At 39.6% G+C, this 25379-nt stretch overlaps 5 protein-coding genes, 1 long non-coding RNA gene and 1 pseudogene across 8 annotated transcripts; 4 read left to right on the forward strand and 3 right to left on the reverse strand.

Moving 5' to 3' along the window:
- Positions 1-369: 369 nt before the first annotated feature.
- On the reverse strand, positions 370-3079 carry LOC125315944. The gene is made up of 5 exons (XR_007199272.1): positions 2941-3079; positions 2073-2541; positions 1145-1161; positions 765-884; positions 370-693 (listed from the first exon to the last, which is right to left on the reverse strand). It is a non-coding gene; the product is annotated as an uncharacterized LOC125315944 (long non-coding RNA).
- LOC115749614 lies at positions 2503-4131 on the forward strand. Its single transcript, XM_030686505.2, has 3 exons — positions 2503-2642; positions 2744-2836; positions 2930-4131. Exons 1-3 carry the CDS (start codon positions 2595-2597, stop codon positions 3869-3871), a joined length of 1083 nt encoding a protein of 360 aa, XP_030542365.1. The 5' UTR covers positions 2503-2594; the 3' UTR covers positions 3872-4131.
- A 3425-nt stretch (positions 4132-7556) lies between these two features.
- Positions 7557-8513, forward strand: LOC115749491 (annotated as a pseudogene).
- A 1972-nt stretch (positions 8514-10485) lies between these two features.
- Positions 10486-18889, reverse strand: LOC115749508 (acetolactate synthase 3, chloroplastic-like). Of its 2 annotated transcripts, none has more exons than XM_048282446.1 (3): positions 18864-18889; positions 12493-13068; positions 10486-12222 (listed from the first exon to the last, which is right to left on the reverse strand). In XM_048282446.1, the coding sequence occupies exons 2-3, from the start codon at positions 13060-13062 to the stop codon at positions 10795-10797; spliced, it is 1998 nt and encodes a 665-aa protein (XP_048138403.1). In that variant the 5' UTR covers positions 13063-13068; positions 18864-18889; the 3' UTR covers positions 10486-10794. The 2 variants fall into 2 exon arrangements, with proteins under 2 accessions (XP_048138403.1, XP_048138404.1); XM_048282447.1 differs by having other exon boundaries at positions 12493-13088; positions 18863-18883.
- LOC115749509 (protein transport protein Sec61 subunit gamma-like) lies at positions 14402-17351 on the reverse strand. 2 transcript variants are annotated; one of them, XM_030686344.2, is made up of 3 exons: positions 17136-17348; positions 16870-16985; positions 14402-14618 (listed from the first exon to the last, which is right to left on the reverse strand). In XM_030686344.2, exons 1-2 carry the CDS (start codon positions 17227-17229, stop codon positions 16870-16872), a joined length of 210 nt encoding a protein of 69 aa, XP_030542204.1. In that variant the 5' UTR covers positions 17230-17348; the 3' UTR covers positions 14402-14618. The 2 variants fall into 2 exon arrangements, with proteins under 2 accessions (XP_030542204.1, XP_048138440.1); XM_048282483.1 differs by lacking the exon at positions 14402-14618 and adding an exon at positions 15655-15941 and having other exon boundaries at positions 17136-17351.
- Positions 18890-19295: 406 nt separating the features above from the next.
- LOC115749490 (xyloglucan endotransglucosylase/hydrolase protein 2-like) lies at positions 19296-20728 on the forward strand. Its single transcript, XM_048282668.1, has 4 exons — positions 19296-19476; positions 19647-19747; positions 19916-20046; positions 20332-20728. Exons 1-4 carry the CDS (start codon positions 19296-19298, stop codon positions 20726-20728), a joined length of 810 nt encoding a protein of 269 aa, XP_048138625.1.
- Positions 20729-23915: 3187 nt separating this feature from the next.
- LOC115749488 (xyloglucan endotransglucosylase/hydrolase protein 2-like) lies at positions 23916-25193 on the forward strand. The gene is made up of 4 exons (XM_030686314.2): positions 23916-24054; positions 24174-24274; positions 24456-24646; positions 24810-25193. The coding sequence occupies exons 1-4, from the start codon at positions 23916-23918 to the stop codon at positions 25186-25188; spliced, it is 810 nt and encodes a 269-aa protein (XP_030542174.1). The 3' UTR covers positions 25189-25193.
- Positions 25194-25379: the final 186 nt, after the last annotated feature.

The raw sequence follows: 25379 nt of genomic DNA on the forward strand, positions 1-25379 counted from the left end.
AGGATATCACCATCGTTTTAAGATTATCAAATGAGAACGAGAGAGAGAGAGAGAGAGAGAGGGAGAGAAAGATGCTTAGTTAAAAGGTCCTTTTCAAGAGGAGCTTCGTGTGAAAGTGGCATAGCATTACTTTAATCAAGGGGTCGGAATTCCCTAAGAAGGACATTTGAATGATTCCACCGGTTTAAAAGGTTTCTTCACAGTAATGGTCGAACATTTGTTAATAAGTTGGGATTCAAGTACAAATCTCTCTCTCTATACACATGTATCATACAACTTATTGGTGAAGGAATTGAATTGAATAGAGCAAATCAGTCTAAAATTTTACAATAAGGAGTCCTATTGACATTTTCCTACTGAAAATTGCCAGAATCACTGGATATTGCTAAAACAGATCAACAGCAGCTGTTCCAACTTAACCTGCGTCAACTAGCCCTCAAACAAAAAAAAAAAAAATGAATCTGACGTCACCTTCCAGCAGCCAAGAAATTAGACTGGAATTTGTTTACGCTAATCAGTGTCGAATGAGCTGTACGAAAGGCACCCTTGCTTACATTATTCTAACATCAATTTGCCAACATATATAATACAATTTTCCAATTACTTTTGTCTGTGTGTATGCTTTGCAGCAAGGCATCTTCAAGCGGCATCTTTCTTTCATCCTCTAGAAACACATCATCATATGTACCGCAACTGAAAAGAATAGCCATTACTTAACTACATATCGACTAAGTACAATATATGTGCTCACCGAAAGAAACTACCTGCGGCCTCACAGTGCATGGACAGTTCTTTTCGGATAAACAAATATCCATCCCCCTGAAGATTAATGTAGCACCAAAGCAATCGAAATTAGCTAGATGATCATACGCCCCAACTAACAGCTTTTGCTTGGAGGCCTAGTCATATCAGAAGATTACGACAATGTCAAAATAGTTATGAGGATGTAGTATGATTAATGGAGCACCAAAGCTATCAAAATTAGCTAGATGATCATACGCCCCAACTAACACCTTTTGTGCTCGGAGGCCTAGTCATATCAGAAGATTACGACAATGTTAAAATAGTTATGAGGATGTAGTATGATTAATGGAGCACCAAAGCGATCAAAATTAGCTAGATGATCATACGCCCCAACTAACACCTTTTGTGCTCGGAGGCCTAGTCATATCAGAAGATTACGACAATGTTAAAATAGTTATGAGGATGTAGTATTCTCGGTTAATGGACATCCAGTCTCTGCATCAAGTTTAAATGTGTAACCTAATACAAGAAGGGAACTGCACTCAAACAGTTCAAAAGGAGAAATAGAACAGCGATCGCATTGCACAGCGATAAGTAGACAATAACAAGCTGAGATCAGATAAATAGGCAACTTCCTCTTCTCTCTCAGTTTCTTTTGATCTATTTCTTGGATGGAAAACAGCTGCAACACTTTGGTGTCCATATGGTGCTAGTTCTGTACCTAGCTCAGATCCTTCAATTAATCAGACAAAAAGGTCCAGCACCTAACCCATCCGTCATGAAACACTTAAATCCTATTGTTCTTCTATAGGTCATAGGTCAAGCAAACCATTTCATATACAAAAGTTGGTCCCCACAAGAACGAGGACGCTGAAACTGAGAAAAAATACCGCTTCTCAAGGTCTAAATCCCTTTGTTCTTTTATTGGTCATAGGTCAAGCAATCCATTTCTTATCAAAAAGTTGGTCCTTGCAACAACAAGGACTAAGCTGGCACTGAGAAAAAAATACCTCTTCTCACGGTCTGTACCAATACCAACCAACGATCACGAAATTCATCATTTTTTAACCTCTGAAAGAATTAAAATCTCCAGAAATGACTTTGTTGACCAATCACAAGCCTATTTGCAAACAACCATATAATATGATCAAATATGCAGAGCAAAAAGAAAAAGAAAAACTCATAGATAAAACACCAATGAATAGGTCAATTGTCCACCAGCATCCCCAAATGTCACTTTCAGCAGAAAATTTAAAATTGAAGGACGACATCAATATTCTAAGCATTGCTGCATTCACATTTATTTTCAAGAACCAAGCTCCGGTTACCTTATTCTCCAGCTGGAAGGTTCTGTAGAGGCAGTATGGTTGATTTAACCAACGTATCTATGGTTGTTTGTTTCCAAAGCTAAAGCAGATTGTTTCAGGTGACTCGCTAATCCTTTGGTCAAACTCTACTCCTGGACTCCCGAAATTGCTGTGATAACTTTGGCCAAGTCTTCCCTATGCACCTTCCTCCCTCACTTCCTCCAATTCATCCCAAACTCATCAACTTCTTGAAGTTTATTTAGCACGACAGTCCATATATACTTTCCACCAAATAAAGTGCAGAAGAATTTGGCTTTTGCTTTTCTCACTTCCCTTCCATTAAATTCTCTGAAGACTCTCCTATGTCCTAAATTCCCATATCGGACCAACTCTCTAGCAACATCTTCCCTGCATTTTGCAAGGCATCTCTACAAAGCATCCTCTCTTTAATTTCCTAGCCTTTTGATTCTCCTTCCCTCCTGAATCTTGACTGTAGCGAAGGAAGCATCTAAACTTTAAACAGTGGCGTATAGAGAAGCAACAATGGGTAGAGACACCAATTCAAAGAGAATTTCAACAGCTGGTTTAAAGGTGAGTTCTTCAATTCAGACATTCTTCGATTCCGTATTTCTTGCTTTCTGCAATCCTTAAACTAGTAGTGTCTATCGCAAAAATTTGGCTAAAATATATAGGTAATGAAAGAAGATCGACTGAAGAAGTCCCCATTCCAATCTATACTTAAGGCCTCCACAGATTATGGAAGACCAAGCAGCATGGTCATTAAGGTAGGATATTCGTCAATCTCTCTTTTTCTTTTTCGAAAAATGAGTTCCATCAATTCGACAGTATGTTGATTAGATCAATTGATGCATTAACAGAAAGCACATACTGTGATTCCCGCACACATAGTAGCAGAAGCCATATCAACACTCCGTGGTCTAGACCTTAGATGGTCCGGGCCAATCACCCCAACAGAGATGCAATATGTTGAACAATATGTGCTGGCAAAATATCCACAATATGCTGGACTTGTTGAAGGTGAACAAATAGATCTCTCCACGCTTTGCATTAATGAGGAGCCAGTTGAACCCATACTTGATGACAAAAGGAAATCACCACGGACTGGCTTCAGAGAACCCTTGACGCCATCTTATGGAAGCAGTCACCCGGATCTAGACAGAACCCAGCTAGAGCCATCAAGATTACTTGACATCCTCACCAAGAAGGCCTCCTTCCCTGGGAGTTTCATCTCCATCCCCGAAATTCAAGCTCAAAATAAAGTTCTGAAGTTCTGTGGACTGCCTGATGAGGATTATCTTGTTCTTTTCACTCCAAGCTACAAAGATGCCATGATGTTGGTAGGTGAGAGCTATCCCTTTTTCAAGGGAAACTGCTACATGACCATCATTGGAGAAGATGGGGATTACATAAAGGAGTTCGCTACTTACAAAGAATCAAAGATAATCTCCGCACCAGAGACTTGGTTGGATCTGCGGATCAGGGGATCGCAGCTAAGCCAATATTTCCGCAGAAAATGCAAGCACAGTCCAAAGGGGCTATTTTCCTACCCAGCAGATGTGAATGGGACTCGATATTCCATGCACTGGGTTTCAGAGGCCCACCGGAATTCATGGCATGTTCTTCTTGATGCAACTGCATTGGTTGTTGGAGAGGATCGCCTAAATCTGTCACTTCACCGACCAGACTTCTTTCTGTGCAGTCTAGATAACAAGCATGCCCATCCTTCAAGAATCACTTGCCTTCTGGTGAGGAAAATATCTTTTGATGCAGCAACAATTTCTCCTCAAGCCAATGAATGAGAAGGATAATTCCATGTAAATATAGAATTTCTTCCTTTCAATTAAGAAACAACCACACAAGTGAGCTCTGGTTTTCAGATAATTTTTCATGTATAACCTCATAAGAAAAAGTTTCAGAGTTTACACGATTGAAAATAGCATTTTTACATAGATCATATTGTAGATGGAGCACAAAGGACCGCGTTGACAGATTTGTAGCCAAAGTTGTCATCACATTCTAATCATGTGATCTATGGAAACTCGTTGCCACACAGCAAGTGGTTTTTTCCTAATCAAGTAACTTGCTAAGGCAAGTTTCTGCATATTCTTTTTGCCAATGTGATAGAAGGGATGGTTCATATTGCATGCATGCAAGCAAGCAAGAAATATACTGACTCAAAAGTGAGGGTAAAGGGCTTATAATAACTGATGCCCGAAGGGGATTTATTGATATCTATGTCATTCCAGCATCAGCATGATGAAACCTTTTGCATGGAAGGATTAGAGCATCTTCATCTAAGAATGACCTTAAGGAAACTTAACATCCATGTCTCAGGAGGGATAGTCTGGAGCATGTACAGGGAAATTAGGAGTATGTTGACATAGGCTCCAGGTAACGGCATAGGCTTTAGGCATGTAGTCTGAATTTTAGCTTTGACTAGTATTAAATTTGGAACTTGCAAGTTTCTGTCAAATATTAGCTTCTACTTAAAAAATAGTAAATTTATAGACAAAAACATGTTAAATAACATATGTCGCACTTTAAATGGAAATCTTAGAACTTTCAACAAATTTTCACCCAAAAGCCAAAAGTTAGAGGAGCAACTTTTCGCATTTGATGCCTCAATAAGTAACAAAATCAAGAAATTAGGCAAAATTTTGGGGCTAAAATCCCCCAAGCGCAAACAAGCTCTAACACACAAGGTGATTTCTGACCTCACAAGAAGCTGAAAAATACTCCTCAAAGTCATTAAATATTGAAATTCTCTGTGTTCATGTGTTGCCTCTTCCTCTGCTGCAATAAATAGCAGGAAATCTTGCCCAAGCTACATCAGTTTCTAAGCTGATTCCAGAGCATAGCAACAAAGAAACTTGCCGATTGTTTGAATATTATTTGAAATCACATATTCCAATTCAGCCTGCCAATCCTTTATTCATACAACACGATCACATCTTAATGAGTTCCAGAAAAAGTTGTTGGAGCTTGAACATTTCACAGATTGGAGAGCTTACAGACTGTATAAACTCTCAACCTCCTGGTAACATCTCTTAGACATACTAAACAAACTCAGCCTTATCAAACCAAAAACATGTTTTTTTCCTTTAACCTCACTATATGGGACAGAGCTCATTGAAACTGGATGCCAAATCTTTTAAATTTGACATTGGATAGATTTGCGAAAAACATAATGGAACATGTTATGACTTATCGTAGGGCTATAAAAACGCAAGCAGATGGATCTGAACTCCTTCACAAAATTTATTGGCGTTGATATGTTCAAGAATATGGCTACTGCGACGATAAGACGAGTACATCTTGCTCCATGCTCCAGGGTTGTCTCAGTCACTCCCTATAGTCAATTTAAACTCCGTGTAATAGTATTTCTTGTTTCAACTGGGCCCAAAATCCCACTTTTGGCCTCTGAACTGATAGATTCTAAAGCTCATGACATCAAATACATACATATGACCTTCGCTAATGGTAAAACTAACAAGACACATATTTCCCCTCTAATAGAAGTTCCTGTTAGAAAGTCCAACTCAAAGGTTTAAATCAATAAATGAAGGGAGACTACACACATGTAAGGCACAGTGAAACCCTACAGATAAAGCGATGTCAGATATGTTAAGATCCCTCTAACGTGCAAACCAAACTAAGAATATCATGCGGAAGTGACGAACAAGGAGCCTCACAAGCGAACTAAATTTTGTGTATTAGCGGGTCTGCGACCTTGTTAGTAAGCTCAGATCAAAAGCTTATCCCGATAGGCAGAAGGACATTTCATAGATATAAAGCACGTTGAAACCCCATAGACAAGTGATGTAGGACACTTAAACAGTTCCACATTTAATTAGATTTCTCTTCATCAATTTTTGGAGTTACTGAAAAATGACATGCACATTCAAAATTTCATCACTTAGGGAAAATACGTATGCTAACTATTGTAACCTCACCTATAATTTCCATTTACTTACATAATCTCACACGCTTTAAATTTCGTCATGCCAGACATTGAATTGAGATCTTCGGGTCAAATGAATAAAAAAATAAAGATATGCGTGGTCGATCGAGAGTCAGACAAATTATAAGGAGCTGACTGAGACAATTTCAAAAACTGGGGGCGACATGTAATTTTCCCACAACACACTCAAATGATAGCGGCTTAAACAGAGGGAGAAATATATTCACAATGGTAGTTGTTGCATGAGCACAGAAGATCCCTCTAACGGGCAAAAATCCCCTTGAGATATTCTAATATTTGAATTTGTCTTTGGTCACGCAACCCTGTACATACTCATAACATGCCAGTTGTTGCAGAAAAAAAAAAACACAATTCTTAACTAGAACAAACGACAATAACCTTATTTCAAGATCTGTACTCTATACCAATCCGAGTATACACCAATTCTATTACCATTAACTCTTATCCTAAACTAAGATTTTTGGAAATGATTCTCTCCAGACAGGTCATAATCACTTTCAAACATCAACTGCAAATATATCTCATGAATCAACTGTAATGAACAGGTCCATTTGCACCAGATACCCAGCAACTTCTAATGTCACTTTCTGTTCAGATTTAAAATTCAGAGAACGGCCTCCACTTACAATTTAAAATACTCAAATCTAGTTACATCAAAATTTATATTTCAAGGATAAGGAATTATGTTACTCAACTTCCAGCTGGAAGACGTTTGTCTTTCAATATGGGCATTATTAGCAAGGACATTTGGTTGTCTGATTCCAAAAGCTAGAGCAGAACATTTCAAGTGGTCAAAAAATATTTCAGTCAAATCCCAATACTTGGACACTTAAGATTACATGTATTCAATATCTGAATTCAGATACACATCTGCAACCAAAAATTCCACAATGAGTTCGGCCAGCTCCTCTCTTTGCAACCTCCTCCCTCCCAATGTCATTTTTCTTTCTATCTTAAACAACTCCTAAAAGTTTATCTTGCATTAGAGTCAATATTTATTTCTGTCTAATCAAGTGCAGATAAATCTTCTTATATCTTTGACACATTTCCATCCATTGACTTGTAAGAACGCTCGTATTTCCAACATACTCATCTCTAACCCACTCATGATTCCTTGTGCTGTGCAAGGCTTACTCATATATAATCTCACTTTAATTTCCTCGCCTTTTGGTTCTCAATTCTCACAAATCTTGCACATCCATTGCAAAGAAAGAATCTAAACTTTTATACGCGTGAATAGAGAAAGGGACCATGTATAGGGACAACAATGCAAAGATCATTTCAAATGCTGGATTGAAAGTGAGTTCTCAAACTTAAAATCTGTTTGATTCTTTATTTTTGCTCTATAAAAATCTTAACCTAATAGTGATGGCCACAATATTTATTGAAAAAAATATGAACATGAAGATTGATTAAAGAAGTCCCCATCCCAATTTATACATAAAGCATTCACAGGTGATTGCAGACTCAGAAGTATGGTCACAAAGGTAAGATATATTACGATGGCTTTTTCTCCTAAGGTAAGTGTCCATGATTCAATGGTATTAGTAAATCAGCCAGTGCTTCAACAGAAAGCACATACCGCATTTCCCCCCCACACAGTAGCAGAAGCCATATCAACACCCCACGGTCTAGGCCTTAGATGGTCAGGGCCAATCTCCCCAACAGAGATGAAACATGTTGAACAGTACCTGCTGGCAAAGTATCCATAATCTTGACTTGGTGAAGGAGAATGAATAGATCTATCCACTCTTTGCATTAACAAGGAGCCATTTCACCCCTTTCTTGAAGATAAGAGGAAGTTGCAGACGACTTCAGGGAACCATCCCTGCCATCTTAAAGAGGCAGTCACCCAGGTTCAGCTGGCACCCAGCTAGAACCATCAAGATTGCTTGAGATCATCACCACGAGGTCCTCGTTCCCCAGGAGTTTCATCTCCATCCCTGGAATTCATGCTCAAAATAAAGTTCTGAAATTCCGTAGACTGTACAGCAATGAGTATCTTGTTCTCTTTACTCCAATCTACAAAGATGCCATGATGTTGGTAGGTGAGAGCTATCTCTTTCTCAGGGGAAACTGCTCAAAAACCATCATTGAGAAGACGGGCATTACGTCAAGGAATTCGCTACATATAAAGAATCAAAGGTAACTTCTGCATCCGAGACTTGGTAGGATCTACGGATCAAGGGATCACAGCTAAGTCAACACTCCTGCCGAAAAAGTAAGCACAGCCCTAAGGGGGCTAGTTTCACACCCACCAGATGTCAACAGGACATGGTATTTTTTTGTTTTCTTTTTTGGTCGAACAGGACACAGTATTCGATGCACTAGATTACAGAAGCCCGTTGAAATTCATGGCATGTTCTTCTTGATGGCAACCGCGTTGATTGTTGGAGAAGATTGCCCAAATCCCTTACTTCACCAGTCAGCTTTATTTTGTGCAGTCTAGACAACAGGCCTGCCTATCCTTCAGGTATTACTTGCCTTTTGGTGAGGAAAAAAATCTTTTGATGCAGCAATGGTTCCAACTCAAGCCAATGAAAGAGAAAATAGTTCCATGTGGATGTCTTCAAATTAATAAGAACAGCTACACCTACGAGCTCCGGTTATAAATAAGTTTACATGTTTAAACTTGCAAGAAAAGTTTTCCATGATTAAAGATAACTAAATATATGAATGACCTTTCACACACACCATTCTTTAATGGATCAAACAGTATCATGTTCGGTGCTCTTTTTTAAAAGCTATTATCAGATCATCATCATATGATCAATAAAAACTTGATGACACCTAATGAAGTGGCTTTATCTTCATCGTATGATCAATAAAAACTTGATGACGCCTAATGAATTGACTTTATCCCGATCTATTAAATCACCAGGCAACTTTCTTCACCTTCTCCCTGCAAAACAGAAACCGGATGGTGCATGTAAGAAGGAAGAGATATACATTTCCACATATACAAAAAAGTAAATAAGTTAGGTGCATGGAGCCTATAGTAGTTAAACGGGATCTAATATAAAGAATCTTCCATGATTCTCTGCCGCCGGATGGGTGAGACTTTCAAGAGATAGCTAAATAGTGCATGCATGATTTGGGCTGGGTCAGAAGCTGAGAATTCTCTCTATCCAAGCGCAGCCACTGTTTGTGAAGCACCCGCCTGGAGTTCTGGTGAAAGCTATCCTTCAGGGGAACTCTCTTCTCTACTAACTCATGATGCAAAATTCCAGAATCAACATAAAAATTATCAATGCAACCTGGTTTGACAGTAGGATGACAGCATGTTCGTCAGTAATTAACCATGGTGGATCTTACCATCGCATAACAAGAATGGTCTAGAGTATGCAGAAGGAAAACGACAGTTTGTTGGAGGACAGTGTCTCTTGGACATGGCATTGGCTTTAGCTATGGCTTCCAATTTTTAGCTTTATCTTGACTTTGATTAAATTTAGAAGTTGTGAATTCTAATTACTTTCTAGCTTTTACTAAACAAAATATTAAATACACAAGAACATGTTACTATCCTATATATGAACTTCAAATGGAAATCTCAAAATTTCCAACATAATTTTCACCAAAGAGCCAAAAGTTAGAGGAACAACCTTTGCCATTTCTGCTCCAAACTTAACAGACAACTTCTGACTAGCTTTTGATGCCAATCCACAAGTCAAGTTAGAAGGGGAAAAAACAAAAGTAGAAGCAAACGAGGGGGCTAAAATCCCCTAAAAACCCCAAACAAGCACTAACACGTTAAATTTAATTTCTTACCTCATAAAAATTCAGAATGAACCAGACTCCATGCTTATGCCGCGTTGTCTCTTTCTCGACAACACTAAGGAGCTGTTACATTGCTCAAGCATGTTGCATTACTAGCTAAGTTGATCTCAAAGTAGGGAAATAAACGAGACCATCTCCTTTCAAAACTGAATATGAAATCTCACATTCCAAGTCAACCCTGGTAAGCTATCATTCAGATAGCATTATCACATCTTAATGAGTTCCACAAAAATCTTTAGGGTCTGTATGTTAACCTTACAGAACCAAAACATCCTCATTTGACCCTATAAATTGGTAAAGAAAATTAAAACCTGATGCCAGTCTTCAGAAATAGTCACGGAGAGAAAACATAATGGAAATTGATGAAAAAGATGGTAGGGAAGTAGGGATCTGGTGCGGTGATACCTAGAAATGAACTATAAACATTAAGAAAAATAAATAAACGCTCCACTAGGAACTCTTAATGGCATATATTAACAGAAGAATGCAGACAAAGAATCTCTGATTTATGACTTGCTAAACCGTAATTCATTAATGGAACAAAATAATGTCGTCACCCTGTGCTGACTGCATGAAAAGTATCTCTGTAATGATCAAGTTTGATACAAGTTCACAATGAAAGAATGTAATGTAGTTGCAGCACGCACGTGATTAGTTCATCTTTCTCATATATTTCTTGCTTCTTGCACAGGCACATTCTAAAAGGTTCAAAAAATCTAAATCGCCAGAAAAATGGACAGTGCAGCTTAAGATAAAAGTGACTGTGTAACATTGTTTCCTCAGAAAGCCTACAGTCAAGTACATGTCTTACAAGAAGTCAAAAAAAAGAAAAAGGGACTCTCTCTCTCCATATATATATATCAAATAACTTGAAAAACAAAACCTGACACAAGTTTTATGCAAATCCTATCATCTTAAGTATGTAGATACATATGACTCTGCAAAATATTTAGCCTGGATGACTCAATAGTTGGATCGTCCATCTCCTTCAGTTATCACATCTTTGAAAGACCCACCACTAGGGATCATGGGCAAAACATGCTCTTGATGGGGGACAATGACATCCAACAAGTATGGCCCAGGAGTATCTAACATCTTTTGGACAGCTGCTCTAAGATCTGCCTTTTTTGTCACACGAGATGCAGGTATTCCACAGGCTTCGGCAAATTTCAACATATTTGGAAATACATCAGACTCTCTAGATGGATTCCCTAAATATGTGTGAGCCCTATTGGCTTTATAAAAGCGATCCTCCCATTGGACAACCATGCCCAGATGTTGGTTGTTCAACAGCATTATCTTGATAGGAAGATTCTCCACTCTGACTGTCGCCAACTCCTGGACATTCATTATGAAGCTTCCGTCTCCATCAATGTCCACCACAACAGCATCGGGTTTTGCAACGGCAGCTCCAACCGCAGCAGGCAATCCAAAGCCCATGGCCCCTAATCCACCAGATGTCAACCATTGGCGGGGCCTCTTGTACTTGTAAAATTGAGCAGCCCACATTTGGTGTTGCCCAACTCCGGTGCTTACAATGGCATTTCCATCAGTCAGCTCATCGAGAACTTGAATTGCATACTGAGGAGGGATAGCTTCCCCAAATGTCTTATAAGTTAATGGATTATTCATTTTCTGCTCATCAAGTTCCATTCTCCAAGCTGAAAAATCAAGTTTGAGCTTCGATTTTCTAGTCTCCATTATGCTATTTATCCCTTTTAATGCCAACTTCATATCTGCACATATTGACACATGAGGCTGCTTATTTTTCCCAATCTCTGCCGAATCAATATCAATGTGAATGATTTTAGCTCGGCTGGCAAAACTTTCCAGCTTCCCTGTCACACGGTCATCAAACCTAACTCCAAACGCGAGCAGCAAATCACATTTATCAATAGCATAATTAGCATAAACAGTTCCATGCATTCCCAGCATTTGAAGGGACAGTTCATGTGAGCACGAGAATGCCCCAAGCCCCATCAAAGTACTAGCGACAGGAATCCCCGTGAGGTCCACAAACTTTCTCAACTCCTCGCTTGAATTCAAACATCCACCTCCCACATACAAAACCGGTTTCTTCGACTCCGATACCAACCTCACAATCTGTTCCAAATGGGCCTCCGAAGGCGACTTGGGCAATCTCGACATGTATCCAGGCAACCTTATGGGCACATTCCAATTAGGAACGACAAGCTGTTGCTGTATATCTTTAGGTACATCGATCAGTATAGGACCAGGTCTCCCCGAAGTCGCCAGGTGAAAAGCTTCATTCACAACTCGAGGAATATCTTCCACATCAAGGACAAGGTAATTATGTTTCGTAATAGACCGCGTCACCTCAACAATTGGAGTCTCTTGAAATGCATCTGTTCCAATCATTCTTCGTGGCACCTACAAACACATTCACGTACACACTCATCCATCACGCAATGGTGCATCAGAGAACGAGAGCGGAACTGAACAGAGTGGTATATTCAAAACAAATGAAGCCAGAAAAAAACAAAATCTATCATCCTAATGCTATCTAATAACTGGTCTACAGGACATATATCTCCAAACATACGCCTCCTGTGCTCCGCGAGCATTCCTCCGGAACAAGAAGAGACAAAAAAGGAAAATTTAAGAATCGGACCATCGAGCAGTAAAAACTCCTAAAGATACCTGGCCAGTGATGGCGACGAGGGGGATGCTGTCTAGCATGGCGTCGGCGAGTCCACTGACCAGATTGGTGGCGCCGGGGCCGGAGGTGGCGATGCAAACGCCGGGGAGGCCGGAGGCGCGCGCATATCCCTCCGCAGCAAAAACGCCTCCCTGCTCGTGGCGAGGGAGCACGTTCCTGATGACTCGAGAACGGGTGAGGGCCTGGTGGATCTCCAGGGAGGCGCCGCCTGGGTAGGCGAAGACGGTGGAGACGCCCTGGCGCTCGAGGGCCTCGACGAGGACATCGGCGCCTTTGCGAGGTTCGTCGGGGGCATATCTGGAAACGAAAGTGTCGGGAGTGGCTACGGTCGGGGTTGGCGGTGCGGAGGTGGTTTTGGCGGCGGCTCGGGGAATGCCAGTGGGGGAAGAGTCGGAGGAGACGCGGAAGAGGGAGGTGCGGGGCTTGGTGGGATTGGGAGGGACGCGGAGGGTAAAGCGGTCAAGGGGAGTTTGGAATTTGGAGGGAAAAGAGAGGGCGGAGGTTTTGGCGGCGGAGGAGGTGGTCGAAGTGGTGACGGCGGCGGCGGCCATGTCTCGAGATCCGGCGAGGGAGAGAGGACAAAGCAGTGGAGGCGTAGGGAAAATGCGCAGCTCTAAACTGAGCCCGAGAGGAGGGCAAGTCTTTAGGGGTTTTTAGAGCCGAATTTACCAGAATATCCATCCCTTCATGTTTTGATGCACAGCACGTGGGAATGTACTGGAGAAATTGGAATAAAAGCAGGGGGAGAAAATTGGAAGGGGAGGAGAAAGGGGCAGAGGAAGAGTCGATAATAAAAATTTTTAGGCGATTTTGAGATACCAGAAAGGAAATCAAAGGTATTTTAGAGAAATAGTTCAGAAAATAATTATTTACTCACTAACATATCATGGAATTGGAAAATTGAAAAGGTTAAAGAAAAAGAGGAAAATTTCGACCCTCAACAAAAAAGTTCCCGCATATCTAATCTGATTTTCACTTCTTTTTATTCTTCTAGGGAGCTTTCGAAACTCATTCATATGCATTGATACGAACAAAGTAAGTCAATGCAAGAAAAAGCAGAACCAACATGACAATTTTGAAGTTTTTGTTTTTTATTTGAATTGTTGTAGCTCATTTGATTTGATTTGTTTTGATCAAACAATGGTACATAGACTTCCTACTTTTAAGTGATTTTCATGTAAACTTTTTAAAATCCAAATATCTAATTTTTTAATTAAAAATCAAATCTCAAATGTTGAAATGTGAAAAATTCAAAATAGTGATTCGGTCACAACATTGATGATCCCCGACCAAACTACTGACTTTAGGGCAAAAGAAGGGCCAAAATAACAACATATAAGCCTAAACTTCTGGAAATTTCATATAGAGAACCATGAATTACTAATATATACTTCAGATTTCATCATCCAATTTCGCATATCAAAAGTTGTAAATTTGATCGAAACAACAGTATCTGAAGAAATTAATTCGGGTGAAATCACGTCCTCCCGTTGTTCTGTGAAATATGGCACACAAGTCCTCAGGAGAAGGATGAAGCGTTTGCCCAAGTCGATCGAAGCACGTTCTAAGCAAGGAAGATTTCCAATATATAAATGTGGATTCTATACAGAGAGTATTCATGAATCACTTTTTACAATATTTCTTGTGATATAGTAATCAATATATTAAAAATTAAATCTCTTTTTCCTGTTCAGTACGTGCCTCCCAAACAGTTGCATTTCCGCGAAACATTGAAAACACCGCCAATGGAGGTATGACGTATGAGGTTGGGAAGCAATCAATCAAAGTGTCCATCGCCATCCGTACACTTCGAATCGAATTTAAATAGGCTAAGCAGGATGTATCCTCCCTTTCAAACTTAAATCTGCATCGACTATTGCCAAAAGGAAATTGAGGATTTAATGTAAAAACTACATAAAAACTCGTTTGGTTATGAAAGAACGAAGGAAAACACTCAAAAATGTGCAGTATTGAGTATAAACTACAAAGTTCATGGGAAAAAAAAGGGCCTCCTCCTAAAGCTCAAACAACATTCATGTCCAGTCCAATCGAACTAATACTTTGAGCAAACCGCCTCCTATTCCCATGAATGCACTTTCTTGATGACCTGCAAAAACACGTGATCCCAATTTTTACTCGAGAAGAGTACTCGAAGAATCACAAGACACTGTACAAAATTGATAAGCAACTTCATATCTGCCAAAGGGAGCAGACAGATATCATTGAATTACAAAATACACCTTCTATGGTTCATCGATGGGGTAATACATTGCAAACATCACACACAGAGAATTAAAGAGAAACCCAACGGTTACTAAATGCAAAGACATCTTAATCAAGGAAGCAGAATTGGGAAGGCAGACCAATTAGATTCAAGTCAACGGCAACTAAACTGTGTTCCCTGTAACTTTTAAAAACATTCAAATTGAGACAATCCATCTTCTCATCCATTTGCGCCGTTCTCAAAGATACCGTGTACTTTTCATAGCAAAGATATCTGACAACAAAGTGCAGCTAAGTGGCTCTCTCCATCTACGATTGATGAATTATGAGTATTTCTCAAATTCCACTTAAATATGTAATTTTTCATTTGGATGTAAAGCAGAGCTTATAATTTACAACATTTAAAACTTAGTGGCGATCTGATGAAAACTTTTTCTAAGCAGGTGATCTATAATTCTACTACGTACATATAGATCTGCTTATAAATGCTAAATGAGACTGAGAGCCCCTATCTGAACATATAGAACATACCACAAAAAAGTTATTAAGCGAACGAAGCCACAAAAATGCTTATTGCACTTGAAGAATTCTATACAACAGCAAGTGATAGTGTCATACACCATTGATCAAGCAATAAAAACCACCACACGAAAACCTAACACATGACTGCAGTGATGGAGATGCACTCATTTATCAGAGAAAGAAACGATTGGCCAACAGCAGCATGCCTCTAATAAGTCCAACAGCAGTAGAAATCAGTATGAAGCATAAATTGGAGGGTAAGCCACAAAAATGCTTATTGCACTTAAAGAATTTTAATACAACAGCAAGTGATAGTGTCATACACAATTGATCAAGCAATAAAAACCACCACATGAAAATGTAACACATGACTGCAGTGATGGAGATGCACTCATTTATCAGAGAAAGAAACGATTGGCCAACAGCAGCATGCCTCTAATGAGTCCAACAGCAGTAGAAATCAGTATGAAGCATAAATTGGAGGGTAAGCGCTAGCTGGATGATATGATAGGATCACTACATGACAAAATGGTTAAATCTTACACTCAATTAAGAAAATGGAGGCTTTACTCCAGATTTTCGTAACCGGACAGATCAATGCATGGCAACCTTTGGGTTGGTGGCCATTTGCATGTTAATCATGGCTGCAGGAGTATTAAGCTAGAGGTTCAAACATTGCCTCAACCTGAAGCATTTTCAATTAAGTAAGAGCTTCCTCATTAAATAATTTAACTGATGACAAAGAATGTGCAATGCACACATGGGTAAATGGCTTGCGCCTATTAAGTAAAGGGGATAAAACCCTCATTTGATCCTCAAATAACAGCAAATCTATAGCTTTTTCACCTTTCCTCCTCTATCTGATCAGTTGAACAGTTCAATATGGTCCAACCCCTATTTGGTTCAGTTTTGAACCACTGACAGTCAAAGGATTGGACCTCGTCCAGTTCAACCTGTTGAACAGGCATTCTGGTCCCAATTATCAGAACGCTGGTTTTAGTTCAGCCACAAGAAAAAATAAAGATGCTGTTCAGAGCTTTCTACTACTAATGATCTTCATCCAGCAGAATTTCCTACTGAATGTTGACATCATCGTCTATTTGCTCGAAGATATTTACTATCCATGCTAGCAAGTGGCAGCAGTTAATTAATTCCTGTTGGGTCTCAAACAAACCTATTAAGAGATTAATCGTTGCCATGGCATCAGAAATAAGGAAACTGACGTCTAAACTGTCAATTTCCCTTGCAATCAGTAGTTGTCAGCAGTTTCTTAATGCATGAATCTCATCCATGGATGGTAGTCCAGCTAAGAATCCGCTTGGGTAACTAGAACAAGACACAAACAATGCTCAACAACTCCTTTCATGACCTATTCAACCTCAGAACAAAGTCATACCAATGAGGATCATAAACTGATCCATGAACCAAATCAAAATTTTAATGCTACGAGAGATTTACCAGAGAGCAGCCCGAACTCAATTTATAACAGAGCATCTAACTAAATCCCCATCAACGAATAATAGTTCCTTACAAAATCTTATCCAAGATCGTCTCACAGGAAGCAAAATCCACCGACCACTAAAACCAATTCGTAGATCCAGGCAAAAACCTACCTAACCAGAACTGACGATGATGTTGTTGATCGGAATGAAGATCAGCTTGACGAAGAACCCTACAAATCCCATCACCACGAAGCCGATCGCAGTGCGGAACGCGACCTTTGTGAACTCTGCATCGACGAAATCGCCATTAAAAGAAGATGAAAAAACACGGGAATCGCGAGAAAACCCCGAGCTCACACCAGATCCGTAAGGATCGCACGGCCGGAACCAAAATTCCGACACAGGACGAAGGCATAGGAGGCGCTTTCAGAGGGTACCTTTGCGATCAGGCTTGTGGCATCGCTTCACGAGGCGGACGCTGTCCTTGGCGAATTCTCTCAAAGGATCGATGGCTGAATCGATAGCATCCATCGCTCAGCTCTCGCTCAAAACCCTAACAACCAAAGACGAGTCGCAACGGAGGGAAGGGACAGAGGAAAATCGGGAAATGGAGTTCGAGAGAATGGTCCGTCTATATATTTGGACTCTGACTTTGTAGTTCGTCCTCCGCGACGCGCTTTTCTTACGCTTTAGCCTTTATATAACCGCAATAGGTTCGTGTCACTCTACGGCATAAGTAAGAACATTATAAGCTTTTGGAAAAAGAAAATATAGCAGTAAGCTTTTTTCCTAGTCGAGATTTCAATGAAAAATGCCAATTCGTGTCAATTTCAAGGTAATGGCATCACCATATGTGTAATTGTAAATTTCATCAGTGAACTCCTAACTTACTCCTTCGTATTAAATATTGTGTCGAGATTTATGCGGTAGTCATAATTTTTTAACAAAAGAAAAAAGAAACTATTTTTTCAAAAATTCTGACAGAGTGAAATTTTGATTTCTTCTTTCCCACTTTTTTAAAAATAAATGAAACCAAATTATATAGCCGATACATTTATCAACCAAATATCTAAAAAGAATTCAAAGTATCATCTACGATGTGATAAATTTTCGATTTATTCGGGCACTGAGCAAAAGTATTTTACTTGATGCGTAGCCCATTCAAATTTGCTTTTGGGCCATAGCTCATTTAGATTTAAGCACAGGAACGATTTGTTTTCGGTCAAAAAGAAAGCGAAGGAACGGTTGGATTAATCTTTAAGAAGTCTTGAGCCAGATAAATTCCGTTTCTGGACCTTGGGGTGATTATGAAATTCATGTTTTAATGCAGCTCTATTGTCTTACTTAGCACGGAGTCACCACGACAAACTGCTATTGGAATTGGGCCATGAATGGAGCCCAGGCTCAAATGATATTTCCGGCCCAAGCCCATCCATCCAAGAACGCTATGCTTCGGACAGTAGTGGAATGGAGACCAGTATCGATCAGAGCCTGAACACGAGACAACAAAGCCAATACCAAAATGTGAGGTCCAATTGATTTACAGGAGATAATAATGCAAGACTCGTACAACAGAAAGTTGGGTTGAAGGTTTAAATCTTTCTATACACTGTCGTGGAAAACAGCAACAGCTGAAGTTAGTCAAAATAGTAAAAGCGGGGGGCCTATTTCCCTAGAAATATTCCTAAACTTTAGATTCAATCTTAATTTTACCTTGAATTTTTTCTCTCTCCGAAAAAAACCCAAACTTTAGATTCGGTTCCGATTCTTCCTCCAACTTTTTTTGGTCTAAAAAAAAAATCAAACTTTAGAACTAATCCCAAATCTATCATGAACTTTTTTTTGTCTAGAAAGAAATCATTATCTTGAACTCTAGTCCGAAATCTATCATGTACTTTCTTGTCTAAAAAAAATCACAAACTTCAAGTTTAGTTTTAAATCTGCCCCCGATAATTCTCCATCTAAAACTTGCCATTAGTTGTTTCACTTGACGTTTCCACGTTGGTACACAAATCCACATTAACAAAGTGCATTGACAATTATATAAAAAAACAAAGTCGTTCTTTGATATGCAACTCAGGGAAATTAGAAACGATTAACGACAATTTTGGATGAGGGCTAACTTGGACAGATTTGAGTCTACAGTTAAAGTTGGTGATTTTTCAGAGAGAGAGAGAGAGAGAAGAGAGATGAACAAGATGGATGGTCATGTGCTTTGAGTTGATGGAAAGTACTACTGAGTAACGACCAAATAAATTCAAAGTAAGTTTACATGCAATTCCGACCAAAAAAAAAAAAAAAGTTTACATGCAATGCCTGGAGAGTAAAAGCGAAGTGCAAGATAATTAGAGTCCCCTGAAGAATAACGCCATTCCCAAGGGCATTTTCTTAAAAGCACCATTTAAGTACATCACCTTAACAATTGCTCCTTCAATTGCATTACATGTTCTTGTATGTAACATCAGCACAATTACACACCGCAAGCGCTTCATGCATGCCCCCAGGCTATGACTACAATTACTCTATAAAGTGCCCGTGGATAAGTTCGTGAAAAGCAAACACATGACTTAGCGAAAATCAAGTTTTAAAGAGCACCCATGGAATCTTCTTATCTGCTTCCGGGCTTCCTTGGCTTTCTCCTGGTGGTGAATGTGTTATTTGCAAGAGGAAGACAAGAAGTAAGCTTCTATCGGAACTACAACGTCACCTGGGGAAATGCTCATTTTTCCAGCCTCTACGACGACGCCGAAGTCCAACTTACGCTGGACCAAACTTCAGGTGATCAAGCTGCTTAGTGATTTGTCTCGTTTTAGTTATGTATCATCATTTTGTGGTACATCATACTTATCTAATCTTCCTTTTTTTTTTTTGGGGGGTATTTGGAGAGTCATATGAAATTATTGAAACGTCTTTGAGTTGTATTCATCGTTCAAGCTCACATTTTTCAGGAGCTGGATTTGAATCTAAATCATATTATCGATCTGGATTATTTCAAATGAGGATCAAAATTCCAGAACAAAAATCCCCAGGAGTTCTTACCTCATTCTATGTGAGTGAGGTTTTTCTTTTCTTCAAGCGCTTCTTGACTACATATACTATGTGCATTATCTAGCCATAAGATACCCATATTTAGTCGAGCCATGCTTATTTCCTATTATTTTCATCTCTTTTTTTTGGAGGGATTTCGACGGGTCACGCTTTCGAATTTCGCTTGTAGCTAACTTCAAGGAAAGTGCTGCACGATGAACTTGACTTTGAGTTCATTGGTAGCAACGGACCACCTTATTCTTTGAGTACAAACGTGTACACAAAAGGAGTTGGGGGCCGCGAGCAAAAGATTCGCCTTTGGTTTGATCCGACTACCGATTTCCATTCCTATGCGCTTCTTTGGAACCGATATCAAGTAGTGTAAGTCTCTCTCTTTCTCTGGGTGTGTGAGTTGGTCTGTTGGAAATGAGAAACATCAATTTGGAAATGGCTATCTCTAGACAAATCTGAAAATAAATGTCAATGCTGCGAGTGTGTTGTCATTATGTGGTCCGAGTAGGAAGCGAAGATCTTAAGCTCTTGATACATAATTTCTTTAGTCAAAACACGTCGTCACAAATCCATTCCGACATATGATTATGGTAGGTTTTTTGTGGACAAAATACCGATCAGAGTGTTCAAGAACCTGGGGATCAAAGGGACCTACCCAACACAAGCCATGCAGGTGGTAGGGACCATATGGAATGCCGAGGATTGGGCCGGGAAGATCGACTGGTCCAAGGCGCCGTTCACAGCCCATTTCCAAGGCTTCGACATTAACGGGTGCGTCGTGCCAGACGTCCTGGATCCAGGAAGCTTTCGAGGATGCTACTACAATCACCGGAATGCATGGTGGTCTTGGAGGGCAAATCAAACCCTAACCAGACGTCAAGGGATGCAGTACCGAAATGTGAGGCGCAAGTACTTGGATTACGACTATTGCAGCGACAGGACTAGGTACCCTGTGCCTTTCCCCGAATGCCAAGCACCGACAGGAATTTGAGTAATTCCATAAGCCATTTGCTGAGTTTTAGTGTTCGGGAACTCCCATCAGGGACTTTTTGTTATCATTAGGAGTTTGTAGATGAAAAATAATGAAGTTATCTTTCTTTCTTTTTTTCCCTCTCGTACTTGCATGGTTAGTTCTAAATTGAACTTAGTCTAGTGTGATTGTTTGTCGTGGCAATAGGAAGAGGTATCCAAACCAGCCATGCAGGGACAAAACCTGTCGTTCTACCTATGTATAAAACCAAGAAGTCTGTCCTGTCCTAAAACATGTCTATATAGTTCAATCACCTGGAAAGGGAGAAGGAAAGATCTCTCTCACTTAACAGGTGATCCATATTCTCACATCGTACATCAAATAACGGCAGAGTCACTTGGCATAGTAATGCATTGGCAGCAGGCGACCTGCCACATATCCTGCATCTCCTAGAGGGGTTTTATATAAGCAACTATATATTCTAGGCCAAGAAAGTCACGTAGATCAAGCAACACAGATGGTGTTAGCACTAATAGAAAGTATAGAAATAGTTTCTTTTACGAAAACCGCTAGTCCGACGGTCTGACAGTATCGTTATTATTTCTAACCGCACGATGTTCAAAATGCCTATAACATTAGCCTATCAAGAGTTATAGATGCCTGTCACAGTATCAACCAATTGATCCGGAACAGTTCATTCCTAGCTTTTGAGCTGCATCAAAGCTCTCGGGCTTCTTTCTCCCTCCCCCTCACTCGGTGGTTCGCTTTCCCCTCGTGGGACGCAAATCAAAGAAAATTTATGTGATAATGATTTCTTCTTTTCTAATTTGATGACATCTTCGAGACATTCGTCAACCAAGTACCTAAACAGATTTCCACGTATCATCTCGTGATTTGAAATCCTTCGATTTATCCTCCAAAAGTCTTAGAACTAACGGGGCGTCAAGCAAATTAAAATTCGTTAAACCTGAATCTAGCAATGAAATTTCTATTCTCTTCTATTTGATGTATAGGCCATTTAGATTTGAGCCAACACCTTTTGGCCAAGAAATATACATAGCCAACGAACATTTTGATTAGTCTTTACGCAGTTAATAATTCACAAAAGTTCCATCCTAGACCTTATGGTGACACCTACATTAAGTGATCCACGTAATGGATTTGTTGTAATATAAAGCGGAAACTAACCAAGATCTTACAAATTAAGTCAATGCGAAAAGCTCAGAAAAAATAATGATAAATGATAAATGACACAAGAGATTACATGGTTCGGTTCGAATATCGATATTTACATCCATGGGAAGAGCCAGTAAGAACAATCCACTATAATCGGAGAATTGGAATTATAATCGCTCAATACACTTGTGTTTTCTACACCTAGATTGATTCAAATTACCGAAAAACTTGAGTCACAATTAATAGATTTGGAGGTGGGGTTATGTGTGTAATGAGAAAAAATAGGCTTCATAAGAGTGGAAAGATGATCACCCATATGATGTCTGCATCGCTATCCGTATGCTCAAAGTTCTTTGATTTTTTAATGTGATAGAATATGATATAAGAATAATAATAATGTGGGCATCTTATTTTATGAATTCATTTTTTTCCAAGTAAGATATGGTTTCATTTAATTTGGATGTTCGACGATTCTAAGATCTTGCATGTCGATGTGTCAATGTCTGCGTAAATGGATGTCCTTAATTTTGAAGCAAAAGTTCTCCAATTAGATTTTCCTTCCCAATCTCTGATCGATTGTTATGCTACATCACTAGTCGGCCTTGACATAGTTTATGAAGGAGGTGCATGAAGTAGTCCAATAACAAGATGAGAAAGATTGACATGGAACTCTTTTATTGTGGATTTCATAGTATTTTGGGATAGATCTGATCATGCTTTCTAAGGATTGAGAATGGACTTAATCAATTACTCAGATTGGGAAAGCGTTTGATTGAATTACCAAAAATATTCATAAACATATTGTATTGTGTCAATTCAATTAAAAATATTTTCTTTTGTCAATTCAGTCTATCCGGCCTATCTTGCTTGAAAATTGGTGACGTGGACGCCGGCCGTCCTACGTGGTATGATCAGTGATGACGTGGACTTTTTCATTAATATTTTAATTATTTTTTGAATTTTGTTTATAATTATTTCCTTTTGTCTTTAGTTTTTTTATTTTATTTTATGCACTTAGAACCGATGAGGGCCATGACAACCTTGTATGCGACAAGGGCCGACTGTCAGCCCTAAGTGCAAAAAATAACAAAATTAAAGAAAAGAGGAAAAAAAATTCAAAAATTCAAAAAAAAAATTCTAAGATACTAATGAAAAAAAAAATTATCCACGTCAATGCTGGCAGGTTTGCCATGCCAATAGGACGGCTGGCGTTCACGTCGGTAATTTTTTGTCAAGATTGGCCGGATGGACTAAATTGGCACAAATGGTAAAAGTTTAGGAATGAATTGGCCCAAAAAAAAATTAGAATTGAATAGGTACAATTACAATAGGTTGATAACTTTTTTTTGGGTAATTTTCTCAATATTTTCAACATGTCAAATTCGTACATACATTTTGGGAAGGAAAATCGTGCGTAGATGAGTTAGCATATTGGGTACTTCAATCTGACACTCTAGCATTAGATAAGGAACCAAGAGATTTATTTTCTTTCCAAGAGGACATAAGATTGAACCCAGTTTTTTGATAAGAGTGATGATGCAACACAAGGTTTTTGCCCCCTTTGCTTATCCCAAAAAAAAAAAAAAGGGGCAGCAATCCAATAACTCGGAAAGATCTGATCTTGTTTCCAAAGATTGAGAATGGACTTGCTCAATTGCTCAGCTTGGGTCTCCTATATATTACGAGCAATTTTGTGTCAAAACCATTGTAGTGACCTCCGATCTCGTGATATCCTCCATCTTAGGGTTTGTATTATCTCTGTAAGTTTATTCATCTGTATTGGCTCCATGCAAGGACTATTTGCATGTCGTTGAAAAGCAGTTTCCTGTTGCTCTTTCATGGTTACGACCGACCGAAAGAATGCAGAGTATTTACATGTTACTTACGGTCCCCTGAAGAATAACGCCATTCCCTGTGTTTTTGCTGCGTTTTAGCTGCGTCTTTTGTGTATATTTCTGCATGAAAATGTCCGATTGATGAGTAGGTGATATAAACACAGGACTTAGTGAAACTCAAGTTTGAAAGAGGATCCATGGAATCTTATCTGCTTTCGGGCTTATTCCTTGGTTTTGTGATGGTGAACATGTTATTTGCAAGTGGAGGAGGACAAGATGTTAGCTTCTCTCAGAACTACAACGTTGGTTGGGGCCATTTTTCCATCAACAATAAAGGTACTGAAGTCGAACTTACGTTGGATCAAAGCTCAGGTGATCGTGCTACTTAGTGATCTTACTCTTTTTTTTACGACGTCTTTTAAGTTGTATTTACCACACATGCTCAAATTTTTCAGGGGGTGGATTTGAGTCTAAATTGCATCTTCTATCTGGATTAATTAACTGGAGAATCAAACTTCCGGAAAGCAAATCACCAGGAGTTATTACCGCCTTCTATGTGAGTGAGGTTTTCCTTTTCATCAAGGGCTTCTTGGATACATCTACCATGCACATTATCTAGGCACTGGATACCCATAATTGAGTCGTCCTACACTGGTTTATTATGATCATCATCTTTTTTTTTCTCTCTCTCTCTCTTGGAGATTTCAATGAATAACGCTTTTGAATTTCGCTTCTAGCTAACTTCAAAGGAAGCTCAACACGATGAGATTGACTTTGAATTCATAGGTACTAATGGACCGCCTTATCGATTGAGTACGAATGTATTCACAAAAGGAGTCGGGGGCCGGGAGCAATCGTTTAATCTTTGGTTTGATCCATCCGCCGATTTCCATTCCTATACGATTCTTTGGAACCAATATCAAGTAGTGTAAGTCCCTTCTCTTTCTATCTAGGCATGTATTCCTACCTCTATACGTGAGTTTGTCAACGAACATAAACATAAAGCTGAAAACACAAAAAAACAATCCTAAGCTCTCGGTACGCGATTCTTTTGCCAAAACGAACCCATTCCTGATATGTTGTTATGGCAGGTTTTTCGTGGACGAAGTACCGATCAGAGTGTTCAAGAACCTGGGGAACCCAGGGAACTACCCAACGCAAGGGATGCTAGTGGAAGGTTCGCTGTGGGACGGCGGGGCGTGGGCCGGGAAGATCGACTGGTCCAAGGCCCCGTTCCGAGCCCGATTCCAAGGCTTCGACGTTGACGGGTGCGTCGTGTCCGACCCTTCGAAGCCGGGAAGCTGCGGCTACACTCACGGAAGTGCATGGGCGCAACAAAAGACCCTAAACGCGGCTCAAATGACGCGATACCAAAATGCGAGGAGCAAATACTTAAATTACGACTATTGCAAGGATAGGAGTAAATATCCTCAGCCTCCTCCCGAATGCAACGCACAGATAGGAATTTGAGTAAAATTCGTAAGCCATTCGCTGACTTTGTCGAGAAAAGATGTCATTCATGTATCAAAATAATCAAGAGCTATATAATAAGCATTCTATTCTAGCAAATCTCAAGTAACTGCGGAACGAAGCAAAAACTTAAAAGGCACATAACCAAGCACACCGACGGCCGATCACTCGATTTAGTGATGAGCACACGC

Source organism: Rhodamnia argentea, chromosome 7, assembly GCF_020921035.1.
Source record: "Rhodamnia argentea isolate NSW1041297 chromosome 7, ASM2092103v1, whole genome shotgun sequence".
Taxonomy (NCBI): Eukaryota; Viridiplantae; Streptophyta; class Magnoliopsida; order Myrtales; family Myrtaceae; genus Rhodamnia; species Rhodamnia argentea.

What these genes read in the sequence shown, in the direction of transcription:
- LOC115749614 (XM_030686505.2), top strand. Translation starts at nt 2,595, where the DNA reads ATGGGTAGAGACACCAATTCAAAGAGAATTTCAACAGCTGGTTTAAAG. An exon ending in TTTCAACAGCTGGTTTAAAG is followed by an intron (nt 2,643 to 2,743) that starts GTGAGTTCTTCA and finishes TAAAATATATAG; the next exon opens with GTAATGAAAGAAGATCGACT. An exon ending in CAAGCAGCATGGTCATTAAG is followed by an intron (nt 2,837 to 2,929) that starts GTAGGATATTCG and finishes ATGCATTAACAG; the next exon opens with AAAGCACATACTGTGATTCC.
- LOC115749508 (XM_048282446.1), bottom strand. Translation starts at nt 13,062, where the DNA reads ATGGCCGCCGCCGCCGTCACCACTTCGACCACCTCCTCCGCCGCCAAA. An exon ending in TCGTCGCCATCACTGGCCAG is followed by an intron (nt 12,223 to 12,492) that starts GTATCTTTAGGA and finishes ATGTGTTTGTAG; the next exon opens with GTGCCACGAAGAATGATTGG.
- LOC115749509 (XM_030686344.2), bottom strand. Translation starts at nt 17,229, where the DNA reads ATGGATGCTATCGATTCAGCCATCGATCCTTTGAGAGAATTCGCCAAG. An exon ending in CCACAAGCCTGATCGCAAAG is followed by an intron (nt 16,986 to 17,135) that starts GTACCCTCTGAA and finishes TCGTCGATGCAG; the next exon opens with AGTTCACAAAGGTCGCGTTC.
- LOC115749490 (XM_048282668.1), top strand. Translation starts at nt 19,296, where the DNA reads ATGGAATCTTCTTATCTGCTTCCGGGCTTCCTTGGCTTTCTCCTGGTG. An exon ending in TACGCTGGACCAAACTTCAG is followed by an intron (nt 19,477 to 19,646) that starts GTGATCAAGCTG and finishes CACATTTTTCAG; the next exon opens with GAGCTGGATTTGAATCTAAA. An exon ending in GAGTTCTTACCTCATTCTAT is followed by an intron (nt 19,748 to 19,915) that starts GTGAGTGAGGTT and finishes TTTCGCTTGTAG; the next exon opens with CTAACTTCAAGGAAAGTGCT.
- LOC115749488 (XM_030686314.2), top strand. Translation starts at nt 23,916, where the DNA reads ATGGAATCTTATCTGCTTTCGGGCTTATTCCTTGGTTTTGTGATGGTG. An exon ending in TTTTTCCATCAACAATAAAG is followed by an intron (nt 24,055 to 24,173) that starts GTACTGAAGTCG and finishes CAAATTTTTCAG; the next exon opens with GGGGTGGATTTGAGTCTAAA. An exon ending in TGGAACCAATATCAAGTAGT is followed by an intron (nt 24,647 to 24,809) that starts GTAAGTCCCTTC and finishes TTGTTATGGCAG; the next exon opens with GTTTTTCGTGGACGAAGTAC.